Source organism: Tachysurus fulvidraco, chromosome 19 (assembly GCF_022655615.1).
Source record: "Tachysurus fulvidraco isolate hzauxx_2018 chromosome 19, HZAU_PFXX_2.0, whole genome shotgun sequence".
NCBI classification, from domain to species: Eukaryota; Metazoa; Chordata; class Actinopteri; order Siluriformes; family Bagridae; genus Tachysurus; species Tachysurus fulvidraco.
The window spans coordinates 22,895,857-22,909,612 of NC_062536.1; the positions used below are offsets into that span (position 1 = coordinate 22,895,857).

The 13,756-nt window shown below is 42.4% G+C and overlaps 2 protein-coding genes across 4 annotated transcripts in view; both read right to left on the reverse strand.

Moving 5' to 3' along the window:
* Window positions 1-4,859: 4,859 nt before the first annotated feature.
* Window positions 4,860-6,948, reverse strand: phlda1 (pleckstrin homology-like domain, family A, member 1). Its single transcript, XM_027159594.2, has 2 exons — window positions 6,316-6,948; window positions 4,860-5,255 (listed from the first exon to the last, which is right to left on the reverse strand). Exons 1-2 carry the CDS (start codon window positions 6,758-6,760, stop codon window positions 5,251-5,253), a joined length of 450 nt encoding a protein of 149 aa, XP_027015395.1. The 5' UTR covers window positions 6,761-6,948; the 3' UTR covers window positions 4,860-5,250.
* Window positions 6,949-7,516: 568 nt separating this feature from the next.
* nap1l1 (nucleosome assembly protein 1-like 1) overlaps window positions 7,517-13,756 on the reverse strand; it is an 8,279-nt gene continuing 2,039 nt past the window's right edge. Inside the window, exons 4-16 of one of the 3 annotated variants that reach the window (XM_027159593.2) lie at window positions 13,542-13,644; window positions 13,302-13,443; window positions 12,804-12,884; window positions 12,008-12,145; window positions 11,856-11,927; window positions 11,296-11,435; window positions 10,984-11,129; window positions 10,699-10,718; window positions 10,494-10,616; window positions 10,170-10,202; window positions 10,036-10,086; window positions 9,646-9,683; window positions 7,517-8,859 (exon numbers count right to left, since the gene is read on the reverse strand). In XM_027159593.2, the coding sequence (XP_027015394.1) occupies window positions 9,678-9,683; window positions 10,036-10,086; window positions 10,170-10,202; window positions 10,494-10,616; window positions 10,699-10,718; window positions 10,984-11,129; window positions 11,296-11,435; window positions 11,856-11,927; window positions 12,008-12,145; window positions 12,804-12,884; window positions 13,302-13,443; window positions 13,542-13,644 (1,055 nt within the window). In that variant the 3' untranslated portion in view covers window positions 7,517-8,859; window positions 9,646-9,677. The remainder of the gene's footprint in view (window positions 8,860-9,645; window positions 9,684-10,035; window positions 10,087-10,169; window positions 10,203-10,493; window positions 10,617-10,698; window positions 10,719-10,983; window positions 11,130-11,295; window positions 11,436-11,855; window positions 11,928-12,007; window positions 12,146-12,803; window positions 12,885-13,301; window positions 13,444-13,541; window positions 13,645-13,756) is intronic. The other 2 variants (XM_027159592.2, XM_027159591.2) reach the window with 2 other exon arrangements.

The following is a 13,756-nucleotide window of genomic DNA, read 5'->3' on the forward strand; positions in this document are numbered from 1 at the left end:
CTGATACATTACATGTATATTATTCCTGTGTAGGTCTGAACATAACTGCTGAGCTACAACCTTTTCTAGGGTCTTGGAGATAAAGGGGAGGTTTGATATTGGCCTGTAGATGGACAGCTGGGTTTGGGTCGAGGTCAGGTTTTTTAATCAAAAGTTTAATAACCGTTAGCTTAAAGAATTCAGCACATAGCCAGTGTTAAGGGAAGAATTTATTACCTTTTAAGATTGGGTTTGAGAACTACTGGTAATATCTGTTTAAAGAAACATGTGGGTCAGGGATCCAGTGTGCAGGTTAATAATTTTGAAGAAGAAATCCATGAAAGTGAGTCTCTTAAAGGGGAGTAAAACAGTCGTAGTAGTGATCAAAAACAGTTTTACCAAAAACAATTGTTTAATGGTCTGAATTTTCTGCCTGATGTTATCATTTTTCCACTGAAATAATTCCTGAAGTCATTACTACAAAGAGATGGTGTGCACTAGACTAGATTCCTTCATAGCTCAAAGTGGGCTGTTGAGGGTCAGAGATTGTTTGGCCAATGCAGAACGTCATAGCAGGTAGAAACAACGTGGCATTACGTCTAACCCGGCACTTTCAGAAGGTCTGCTAACTGTTGGATAACAGGAAGTAAAATATGTGTAAACACTTTTACCCGTTCCTGTGTTATATGCCTCAGAATCAGGAAGGACTGCGAGACTCAAAAGATGGCATATCTGCCCTCTTACAGGCTTAGCACAGACCCCACTTCACACACGTAGGACTGGATGTGTTTGGCCCCTGTTCAGTATCAGTGCATAAGACAAGAGGCGGCTATGCAGAAAGCTAAAGATACGCCCGTGCTATTCATGTGTCTAAGTATCAGAGCCATTCATATAGAACTATAGATTAGAAATTTTCTATTTCACTTGATCTGTTTCTTAAAGCAGTTAAAAGGTGGAATAAAATAACCATGAAGTTACATCCTGAATGAAACCTCACTTATAAAACACTTAAAAAAAAAAGTGTAAATATTTTCTAAAATATTTAATTACTGAAGTCATCCTGAAAACCCAATTCAGTCGGAATAGAGCTCCGAATTTATATATTACAGTGTCATGAGCAATGCTTCTAGGATTTATTCCTGAAGAGTTCAGATTTTATTATTTCATAATTATCCTCTCTACAACATCGTCACATGCTAAAACATTTACAGGGCTGGGCCTAGACAATCCCCCAGATATATATATATATATTTTAGGGATGCAACAATACAGTTAGCCCACGGTTCAATACATACCTTGGTTTTTTAACCACGGTTTTCGGTTCAGTTCGGTTCTGATGGCTTAACACATAAAAGTGTTTTTTGTTATTCTATGCTTAGGCAATAGGAACAGTAAGAGGTTAAGAAGAAACAAATAAAAACAATTTATTGCAATACTCCTTTATTTTACTTAAAAGCAAAGCAAAGTCCACTGCTTCCTAGTGTTTTGTATAATATAAACATCTTTTTTTTTTAATTAACACTGACATCTCACAGCTGCTGGTAGCCCAAGTACAAACTGGGGAACACACAAATTAATAAATGTTGAAAATAAACATAAATGTGAAGTTGGTAAACATAAATTGACCATTTCAAATAAACATACTTAAATAAATAAACCATCTGAATTAAACTTAACAGTACTCCAGTACAGTATCCTTCATTCAGAATGTAAAGTATCAGCTTTTCACTTCCCAATCCGACATGTAGTGAACAGTTACAGTGAGGTGACTCACGGTTGCCCGCGAGGTCCAACCATCTGTGGTCAGAGCAAGGCTCTGTGCTTGAGCCAATCCGTACACAATACTGTTGCATGTCATTTCATAGAGGTCGGGAATTATCTCGATGCTGAAAAAGTGCGAGTTTTTATAAGATGACAAAAGCCCGCATTTCCAATCACCGAAAACGGCTGCAAATCTTTGGCAATGAACACCCCCACTGCCTTTGTTATTTTCATCAGTGTTGTATAAAGTATTAGAAAGCAAAGATCAACACTGTTAATAAGAATAGTGACATTTCACTGCTTTTGGTTGCCCCCGTTATAGATAAACGCCCCCAGCTCTGACTGCGCGTGCACGCTGCGCGTACCTGTGCTTCTCCGTACAGCGTGCGGAGCGTAATACAATCTAGGAGCAGTGATACACCAAACCTCCCTTATTGCAGTCGCTCACATTTATTCTGATTTTATTTTGTAGTAAAAAATAACAAAGATGCTTAGGGGAAATATAACGGAGTAAAAGTATACATTTTATCTAGGAAATGTAGTGGAGTAAAAGTGAAAAAAAGCGAAGTAAAGTACAGATACGTGAAATTAGTACTTAAGTACAGTAACAAAGTATTTGTACTACGTTACGTTACAAGACTGATTTTCATGTGCCTCTCGGAACCAGTTGGGTATGTATGCTGGAAGGATTCAGCGAGGGACTGTTGTTTTTTGGAGGACTTTATTACCTGCTCTGCTATCCTGCATTCAGACATTGATATTGCTGGGTGATGGCGCCGCAGATGTGCAATCATATTGGAAGTGTTTCCGTTTGAGTAGGCTACACGTGTAAAACAATGCTTGCTTACTCAACAGCAAAACCGAAATGTCTCCACACCACAGATTTAAAAGACGCGGTGTCCTCATTTCAGCTCGTAGATATACAGGCACATACAAACAGTCAATTCGGAGAGAAATGAAAAGCACATAAATTATTAAAACGTAAAACCGAAAAAAACGCAATTCACAAGCACGTATTGAACCGTGGATGTCGTACCGAACGGTTCAATATTATATTGAGAATTGTGGCATCCCTAATATATATATATATATATATATATATATATATATATATATATATATATATATATATATATATATATATATATATATATAATTTATATATAAAGCACTTTAAAACAGCATCATCTGACAAAGTGCTGTACACCATAAAATGAAGATAATAAGTATGTAATCAAAACAGAAGATGATGAATAAATAACAAATACAATAAACAAATAAAAATTATAGGACATAAAGCTGGTATAAGAGAAGACACAGCAGAAATAAAACAGAATAGAACAATTTAGAGAAATAATTCAAGCCAGTACAAAATACAGGGAATAAAAATGAGTTTTAAGTTGGAGAGTCAAACATGGAGACGGGGGGCACCGGTCTAATGGGTTAGAGTTAGGAGGCAGGTTGTCTAATGGGTTAGGGTAAGGAGGCAGGTTGTCTAATGGGTTAGAGTTAGGAGGCAGGTTGTCTAATGGGTTAGGTTTAGGAGGCAGGTTGTCTAATGGGTTAGAGTTAGGAGGCAGGTTGTCTAATGGGTTAGAGTTAGGAGGCAGGTTGTCTAATGGGTTAGGTTTAGGAGGCAGGTTGTCTAATGGGTTAGAGTTAGGAGGCAGGTTGTCTAATGGGTTAGAGTTAGGAGGCAGGTTGTCTAATGGGTTAGGGTTAGGAGGCAGGTTGTCTAATGGGTTAGGGTTAGGAGGCAGGTTGTCTAATGGGTTAGGGTTAGGAGGCAGGTTGTCTAATGGGTTAGGGTTAGGAGGCAGGTTGGTCCATAGCCTAGACCAGGGGTCGGCAATCTTAAACACTCAGAGAGCCATTAGGACCCGTTTACCACAGAAAATAAACCACACAGAGCCACAAAACCCATTTGACATCTAAAATGAAGAGAACACTACATATATCGTTTTTACCTTTATAGAAAGTGTAGAAAAAACTGTAGTGTGTTGTATTTATGAAATCAATGAACTGCTACTGAGTAAACAAAATTTTACTTCTGCAGGCAAACAAAAATATTTTGAACAGTTTGAACTAACTTTAATAAAAAAGACGCTGGGTCGAAGGTTACTAAATAAAATGTTCACTGTCTAATCGAGTCGTCTTCGTATTCATGACATCTAAATTTTAACCTGCAGTTGCAGCGAACCAAAAATGCGTCTGCTTCTGTGTCGGATTTCACAAGTCTGCAGTTAAGACAAACAAATTAAACACGGTTTACTTTAATGTTACAAGAGCATCATGATCTTAGAATTTAGATTTACATTTTTTATAAAACTAACTAACTAAAACAAAATACATTTAAATGAAATTTTCCAAATCTACAGGGAATCGCAGCAGAGGGATGAAAGAGCCACTTGCGGCTCCGGAGCCACGGGTCGCGGACCCCTGGTCTAGGGGCAGCAACAGAGAAGGCTCTGTGCCCTCTGAGCTTCCTCTTCTATTTTCATGTCTTAAGGAGCATCTGAACATCTGATTTGAGCAAATGGGCAGGACTGTAGGGGTGAAGCAGGTCATTGAGGTAAGACGAGGCGAGGCCATTTAAAGATTTAAAATTGACCACGCCCTCTGACCATGTGTATCAGGCCACACCCTTTGACCATGTGTATCAGGCCACACCCTTCTGGTAGCGTGCCTCGCTCCCAACATCTCTGTACTCACATAAGATTCCTTTTCACCATGCCATTCACTTCTCTCTATCTCATAGGGTCCACAGCCAGCGTTTCCATGGAAACAGGAAGACAGATGACAAAGCTGGATGCTCTTGAGAGAGCCCTATCACTGAGTCTCAGAGAGACACATCACTGTGTGTGTGACTTTTAGGTGACTGAATTCATTTAATCATGTTTCTGAGCTCTATTACTGCATTTGTGTGTGTGTGTGTGTGTGTGTGTGTGTGTGTGTGTGTGTTTGTGTGTGCTTGTGTGTTTTTCCCACTGTCTGTCATCAGTCTCTCTGGGTATCTCTGCGTCCCTATCTTTCTTTCTCTGCCTGTATGTCCCTCTGCCTGTCACAAGACCCCTGGTGTGTGTGTGTGTGTGTGGTTTATAAAGAATTAGACATCAATGTGTGCTTGAAATGAAGTGTTTATTTATGAAAACAGTAACTGCCTATGAAAAACACACACACACACGCACACACACCCAAGAGTGTTGGTAAAAATCACTGATGAGATCATCAGTCATGATGTCATACACTGGGATGAAGTGTTCAGTTCACAGACACAGAGGTTGAGTGAATAGACAAGGTGTCTTTGGCCTGATGAATGAAGAGGAAGCTGCTGATTTACACAGACACACACACACACACACACACACACACACACACACACACACACACACACAAACACACATATGAAGGCAGGAGGTTGGTGTTCCACACTGTCTTTGACTTGAGTGTGTGTGTGTGTGGTCTCCATCTATCCTTTTGGCTGGCTGTGTGAGAAGTTGATGGATCTGTTTAACCTGCAAACATACACACACACACACACACACACACACACACACACACACACACACACACACACACACAGAGTCCTGATATAACTTCAACATACTTTTCACAATGTAAAGCCCAATGTATATTTCTGCTTTAAAGCACATTAGTGTCATTGTGATGTGCACAGAGGGATTATGGAGGATCACTGCTGAGACAGATGGACAGGGACAGGGCTCTGGGGACTGCTGTATAAAGAACAACTTGAACTACTGTTGTGTTGGTCATCTTTGTACTCAGGTCTTCATCAGTGATCATCTGAAGACTGTGACAGGAAGGAATGAGTGTTAATTGTGTAAGGAACTCAGTAATGACTCTGAACTCTTAGTTTCTCAGGGTCTATTGTTCACACAGTTCCACTGGACTACAAACTGTTGTAGTGTGATATTGTGTGTGACTGTTTACTGCAGTGTGTAGTTGTGATGATGGAATAGTGACAGCTGTAATGGAGGTGCATGTGCACCTACTCCCTGAAGAATGTAATTAAATAATCAGAAAGTTAATTAATGAGTGTTAATTAGATGAAACTGAAGTGAAGAACAATCGAAGTGAGTGCGTGCAGTCTGCTGTAGGAATGTATAAGGGATTATGTGTGTACATCTGTGTGTGTGTGTGTGTATGTGTGCATGTCTGTGTCAGTGTGTGCATGTCTGTGTGTGTCAGTGTGTGTGTATGTATGTCAGTGTGTGTATGTCTGTGTGTAAATGTGTGTGCATGTCTGTGTGTGTCAGTGTGTGTGTCTGTGTGTAAGTGTGTGCATGTCTGTGTGTGTCAGTGTGTGCGTACGTCTGTGTGCATGTCTATGTGTCAGTGTGTGTGCTTACATCGGTGTGTGTGTCAGTGTGTGTGTATGTCTGTGTGTTTGTGAGTCTGTGTGTCAGTGTGTGTATGTATGTCTGTGTGTGCGTACGTCTGTGTGTCAGTGTGTGTGTATGTCTGTGTGTTTGTGCGTCTGTGTGTGTGTACGTCAGTGTGTGTGTATGTATGTATGTCTGTGTGTGCGTACGTCTGTGTGTCAGTGTGTCTCACCGCTGTGCGCGCGGCTCTCCCCTGTCTGTACGGTGACCTGTGTGTCCGGTTTGCTGATGACGAGGCGGTGCTGCTTGTGCCTTGTTGACCGCACCGCGATCACCGCCTGACGGTTTTTATACTGCACCATCTGCAGCGTGATCTCCGCGCTCCAACCTTCATCCGACAGGCACCGGAAGTCGATCTCCTTCCCGTCCGCCATCACCACGGTGAAGTAGCCGTGTTTGCCCTTTCGCTCCACGCAGTCCACCGTCTTCACACGTGAGAAATGCAGCTCTTTTCCCTTTCCTGCCGGGTGCGCGTGGGGGTGCGTGTGTTTGGGCGCGTGCAGCAGCACAGCTTCCTCCGTAAGCGTGCAGAGTTTCCGTTTCCACATCTGTAACAATCCGTCACTGCGTTTCTCCAGCACGCCCTCCTTCAGCACGCGCGGACCCTGCTGCTGCATCACCGGGAGCGCAAAGTGCACAACACCGCCGGCACGCGACCACCGAGCTGTGCGTGCAGAAAAACGCCACACACGCGCACACTCACTGAAATACAGCAGTGTCGGTCTGTCTCACCGTCTGTCGGTCTGTCTCACCGGCAGTCCACAGACATCCCTGATGCGCGCGCGCACGTGTGTGTGCGCGCGCGCGCGCGCGATCTTGCGCTCGTGCGCCCCCGGGTGCCGTGCAACTAAAGACGCAGAAATGCAGCAAAACATTTTGAAGAAAAGCGTTTAGTTTTTTAACAAATAAATGATTATAGTTCAGTGTGCAGCGCTTCACATTTACACTCACTGCCACCCAATAGTCCTTTTTACTAATATGTACAGTTAGAAAACAGGAGATTCTGTATTTAGACTCGTGTAGAGGTTTAATATAGAGGCGCTTTACACTATTAATATTTAATTGCAGATATTTTAGTGTTTGTCACCTTAATTTTCGGAGTGATGTGAACAGTTGGACTGTGGCCACCTCACACACACACAAACCTGTCACGTCCTAAATAACATTGCACTTCTCTAATTACACCCTTTCCTGTTGTCACAATCATCTCTTCACACTTACAGTTAACAGTTTAGTGAAACCTGTTAGAATAATGAGCAGTTTAATGTTTGGAATATTAAGTAGAAATTATTTTACCTGAACAACATCATGGCTGTTTCACTTTATTAAACACAGTGAATAAGACAGAAATAATGTGGAGAGGAAACAGAAGATGGTGCACATAGAACTGGTTTATTAGATGAGTAAACATCTGAGTACATTAGTACATCTGTAACATGGAGGACTCAACAGCTGCATCTCACTCACACACACACCCCAGAGTCACAATGCTAAACTGCGCCGGTCATTGGTCCAAGTTGGAGTGGGTGGAGTTAAGCTCTTTGTGGACAGGCCCATGTCAGGGTGAAAGGGTTGAAGCGGTCCGAACCTACACTTAACACAGACGTTAATTTGGATGCCGAAGTGCTACAATAAAATAAAACCTAATAAATGCTGCGCTACTTCAGGGTCAAACATCAGCTTCGGTTTAGAACCGAACCTCTCAGCTTACTGTGTGTGGAAGGTTCTGGCTGCTGTGTGAGCAAAGCCAAATCCACACGACTGGAATTCAGCTGGTGAGAACAGTTTACAGAATGATGACAAGCTAAATCCACAGCATACAGCAAGAGCAAGTCATGACTCGGCACAGCTATGCTTTCTAACCTGACTAATAAAGTGCTACAGACAAAGCATCTGGGAGCAGAGCCCACCACCATCTGGGAGCAGAGCCCACCACCATCTCTGACTGGAAGAACCGCTACTACAGACAATAAGGCAACCGTGTGGGCGGAGCTTAACCTACACCTGTCCTACCAGGAAGTCAGGATTTAGCCAACCAGAAAACAAGGGTTAAGACTCAGAGCCTTCAGCATATTTTCCAGGGACACGAGGGTCACAATTCAGCCAATCACAGAGCAGAAATTCAGAACAAACAACTACCCCAAAGTGCTGCTATATTTTATTTAAAAATGTTTTTAATAAAAAGGACATGCATGGGGCAGTCATCTGTAATAGAATTACAAGATGTCAGGATTATACAGCTCCTCCAACACAGGGGCTGCGTTAAGGCTAATACCAGGCTGAAATTGCCCCAGAGGTGGGATCAGTCAGTTCTCTCACTAAACTGGAATGACTGACCAAGATTTAGCCAATTAGTGAGCAGAACATTTAAAAATCCTAAACCAATCCTGACACAGCCAAGGACTTAGGGGGACAGGTCAGAAATCAGCCAATCAGAGGCAGGGAGCCCGAGCTGGTGTTGTCATGGTTCTGGAATGTTCCAGCATGTAGAGGGGGGTGTGTGGGGTTGAGGTCGAGGGGGATTCGGGTTACAGGCAAGTGAGCCACAGCTGCTGTACGTGTGTGTGTGTGTGTGTGTGTGTGTAAAATTATGATAATCTACCAATAAAGAAATACAAAACATAAGGCTGCAAAACCAGGAGGGGATTTTACACCATCACAGTGCAGTGTGTGCTCATCACTGCTGTTTACACTCGGCTGGGGGGGCTGCATCCTTCTGTAAGACACAGGCAGTGACATCAGGTTACAAACTGCAGTGTTAGAACAATACCTACAAATCTCATGCACACATGCTCAATGGGGGGTTTTATACATTTAAACAAAATTAAATTCAAATGGAAGATGATCAGGGAAAAATAAGGAAAGCAAGAAAAAGGAATAAATTAGAATGATCACTTGATGAATGCTTAATATCCTGGTGCATGAGGAGTGTGTGAGAATCTCAGGCTGTTCCCCAACACACCGTCAGCTCAGACATCATGTGCACACGTTCAGCAGCTCCATCATAGTGAAACAAACTGTATGAAACTATTTAAATCAGCAGCTAGTCACCCATGGAACTAGAACCCTTCATGAGCAAGATCTAGAACCTTGGGCTTGCTGTAGCTCTAGAGCTGAAAATGTTACAGGGTTTACTGAAGGACTTGGGAACATTCTACAGCTTCAGCTCTGGATTCTCCAAACATCTGAGATTTAACTGAACTGAGAAACCTGCAGCTCTAGAACACTGATCCAGGTACAGAGAAGTTCACAAACAGGCTGTGATAAGCAGGTGGTCACAGAATGACTGATGACAAACAAAATGACCAAACACCAGACTGACACATGTAAGGGAGCGGGGGTTCAGGTCAAATCCCCTCAAACGGACAGGGCTTAACTTCATAACAGAAGGTACAGAGAAGCACATAAACCCATTGTGTTACAGAAACACACACAATGTTAGTGAAGTGACGCAGGTGGTACAAAGGGGGGCTTTAAAACTACAGTCACACCTGTTACCTACCAGGGCTTGTGTTATTCTATACAAACACACCATTAAACCTGAGTGAGAAGAGAAACAGAGCCAGGATTAAAGAGAAGAAAACCACAAATGCTGAGAAACTATAAACATGGTGGAAAAAAGTTCATTATCTCCAGAAGGAGCAGGTAACGTTCATGACTGACGTGACTGAGGAATGGAGGAAATGAGGGACAGAACGCAACAAAGCAACCTAAAAGAAACCAAACTTGGGGAGTGTGATCAGAGCGAGTGTGTAAGTGAAGCTGCTGATTGGTCAGATACTGTAATACCCATAATGCTAGTGTTCAGGATCAGATGGAAATTAATGACCTTTCACACAGTTCAGGGTGTGAACTCTATACATTAGGCTGAAATTTTAATGTAGGTGTGTACCTTGGGGTCATAATCTGGATCATTTTCCTCATCTGCCTCTTCCTCTCCCTCCTAAATCATACAAGCAACATTACTGACCATGTTAAGTTACTGTACACCACTCATAATGAACATTAACACACAAACACACTCACCTCATCATCAGCCTCCTCTCCTTCCTCATCATACTGAGGAAATAAGCACAAACAGCCAAAGATAAAACATGCAGCGATAACTCAGCCTGCCATTTACACTTCAGCACTTTTCTACTGTTCTGTTAGCAAAAGATCATTAAAGACCCTTTTGAAGCTGGATCTGACCGTCAGCTTGTGACGAGGTAAAAGCCGTCACATCATCTTAATGAAACCCAACGGGTTTATATTTACACTGCATCACTACACGTTCAGGCAGAGCCGGAGGTAAACTTTACTTTCTCAGAGTGGCTCATTACATTATGCAGTGTGCCGCCCTTCACTTACGTCATCATCGTCATCCTCGATGGCCTCTCCAGTGAAGTAAAGCACGGCACGTGGCACAATGTGCTCACGAATAAAGTGACCGATCTCAAAGTCCGCCGCCAAAATAGCCTCGGAGTCTTCATCCTAAACCGCACACCAACATCGTGGTCAGAAGGGTTAAAAAGCAGTGCGTGTGTGTGTGTGTGAGGGAATCAGACTGACTCACCAGTTCACCAGACTCTGGTACTGAAACACAAGAGAAGAGTATTATTTAAACACAGATATAAACTCCACACCATTACAGCAGCACACATGCACAACATCATGTAAGTCTGTAAACAAGTGTGTAATAAAACACAGTAGACTATAAAGTGCACATGATTGTGCTCAGATCCCTGTATAATGCTGCATAATTACATGAAGCTTTCACAGCAGACATTCATGGCTTTCTGTTCAGTATCACAGACAAATTAACTGCATGGAAAGCAGTGTGTAGAGAACATGCATGTACCTTCAGGAGGGGAGAAGAAGTTAAAGAAGGAGTCATTAGGGACCGTCTTGGTGACCGTCCTCACCGTCCCTCTGCCCTTATGTTTCTGCTTCTTTTTTATGGTCTTCAATGTAACATTTTTGCCCTTGGTCCAGTCAATCGTGCACCTACAGACACACAAGGGTTTAATCCCAGGGAATGTACAACATAAGACATACTGTAGGACTTAGCACCCCCCCCCCCCCCCCCAATCCCTAGGGTTAGAGGGAGACAGATGTAAGAAAAAGAGTTGGAGAGAATGATAAAGGGGTACGTGAGTGAGAATTGCCCTACCCAGTGCAGCCCATGATCTCAGGACCGTCGAAAGAGAAGGGGTCAGTCTCATCAGGTTCTGATCTCATCTTGTAGGTCTTAGTGAGGATCGTGTTGGAGAAAAAGTCGTTCTGCTCAAAGTGGAACTCTAACGCAAAACTCTATATACACACAAACACACACACACACACACACACACACACAATATGTAATCTTTATACAAGCCGTATGCATCACTACTGTAGTGTCTAAACTCTACAGGACAGCAGTGTGGTTTGGAACAGTTTTGATTAACCAGATTAATAATGACTAGTAAGGATCAGCAGTACACAAGGTATTTGGGACACAGCCCAATGACAGCAGCAAAATGAACCTTCAGGACAAACTAAAAATAAACTCTTCCCAGTTACTATGACAACCATGTCCCAATTCCTCAACAGTGCCTTCTCTTGGTGATAAAATTACAGATGTCTCTTATGATGGTTCTAACAGATGTAATAAAGATTACATAACTGAAGTAACTAAAGATAATGGAAAGGTTGCTTGTGTGTGAGTGTGTGTGGAGATCACTGGTGGTGTACCATGGGCTGGCCTGCGTCTGAGAACTTGACCTTGATGTCCTGTAAGTGTTTGAGAATGGGCTCATCATGCTCCTGTAACACAAAGGGTTAGTTTAGAGTTTAGGAACCTAGAGATACTTGTACAGGCAGCAAACACACTGATGAACGTTTACCTGTAGCATCTCACTGAGCAGGTCGACGTTCTTAAACACAGTCAGCCAGAACTCAGGAATTCCTTTAGGGTCCTCCTTCTCTTCATCCTTCTTCTCCTCTTCTACCTTCACTTTGTCCTTCAGTTCACCCTGTGGCACATAAAGGACATAAAGGACTCCTTGTTTAATTCCCTCTAAATGGTTTAACACGGTAATTAACATTTAAAACCCTTCAAACCCAAAATGGTGTTCTGTACCTCAGTGAATAGACTTATTACAGGAAGGTAAATCACAAACTTTTTAAACTTAGGCTTATTTATTATTTATATAATTATCTCCAGACTAACATTTATAACGAATTATACCTGAACATATAGAATTACTATGGATAAGGGAGACAGAGTTATAACCTCAGTTAACCAACAAGAGAGACTTCATTAATCCTCTAGTTACACAATTACATGTTTAGTGCAAAATATAGTGCAGTTATAGACACTAATTATTAATAACATCTGGTTATTACCCCTGGTTATTACCTCTGGTTAGCTGTTTAACAAGTTTATAGAAAAGAGAGTGCTGAATTTATATATCCCTATGAAGCTACATCACAACAATGCCTATTGTTAATCGTTATACAGTTCAAATGTAAGTGAAGTTAATTAGGCTTGTTTTAGTTTTATGTAAGATTTTTGTCCTATTTATATCTCAGACTGTCAGCTCCGTCATTATGGTCAATGTGAAACTGCACAAAATGTCCAGACAGACACACAGGTTGTGTAAGTATGCCCGAGTGTATAAGGGGAACATAATGACTTACTGAGAGTTCTTCATCCTCAGGCTGTTTCCATTCACACTCCTCCTCAGTGGGTTCATACGCTGCCTTGATGATGTCACTGCGCTGAACACACACATGCACACACACACACACCACAATGACTGATTATAGTGCAGGGCTGGGTGTTAAACACTTCTCTGCCCCTACACAGAGCACTATGTAGGGAACAGTAGAGTAATGAACACTACATAACACCACATGGACATTTACATGGTCATGGTCCAATGTCAGTGCTCACACACGCTCAATCACTACATATACACCCAGCAATCCATCACAATGCACACAGTATACAGAATAGATATGAAACTCTCTGTACATCCTATTTCTCCAGCCCTCTGTGTGCCTTTGTTCACCATCTGTCCATCTCTCTATTGAATCTCTCAGTTTCCTTGTTCTGGTGTACATTAAACTTCTATATTTCTATAGAAACAAGGGAAGGCATATTAAAGGGGTGGAGCTGTGTGTGTGTACACCAACCTTGTCATAGAGAGGTTGGTAAAGTGCAGCATACTTCCTTTCCAGCTCATGCACTTCCTCGTAGAACTTGGCCTCAATATGAGCACATTTCACCTGCAGGTTCTTCAAAGCGTTCACTCTCCGCTTCACCACCCGCGGCAGGCTGAGGGACACACAGAGCCTCATCATATACTACAGTCATCAGATTGTATAACAGTCTGTAGGGTGTGTGTGTGTGTGTGTGGGTGTGTGTGTGTGTACCTCTCCATGTATCCTGAAGGTGAACCCACAAGTCCATCAAGTCTCTCCTGTAGTGCCGCAAGGATCTGGGGATTCTGCATCATCTGAACCGTCAGCTGTCGAGCTAGACCAGACCAATCACAGACAGATCAACAACCATCCTGAGCTAGACCAGAATGATCACGCTGTTTAACATAAAAAAAAAACCCTTCACACACCAACCCTTCAGAAATGGC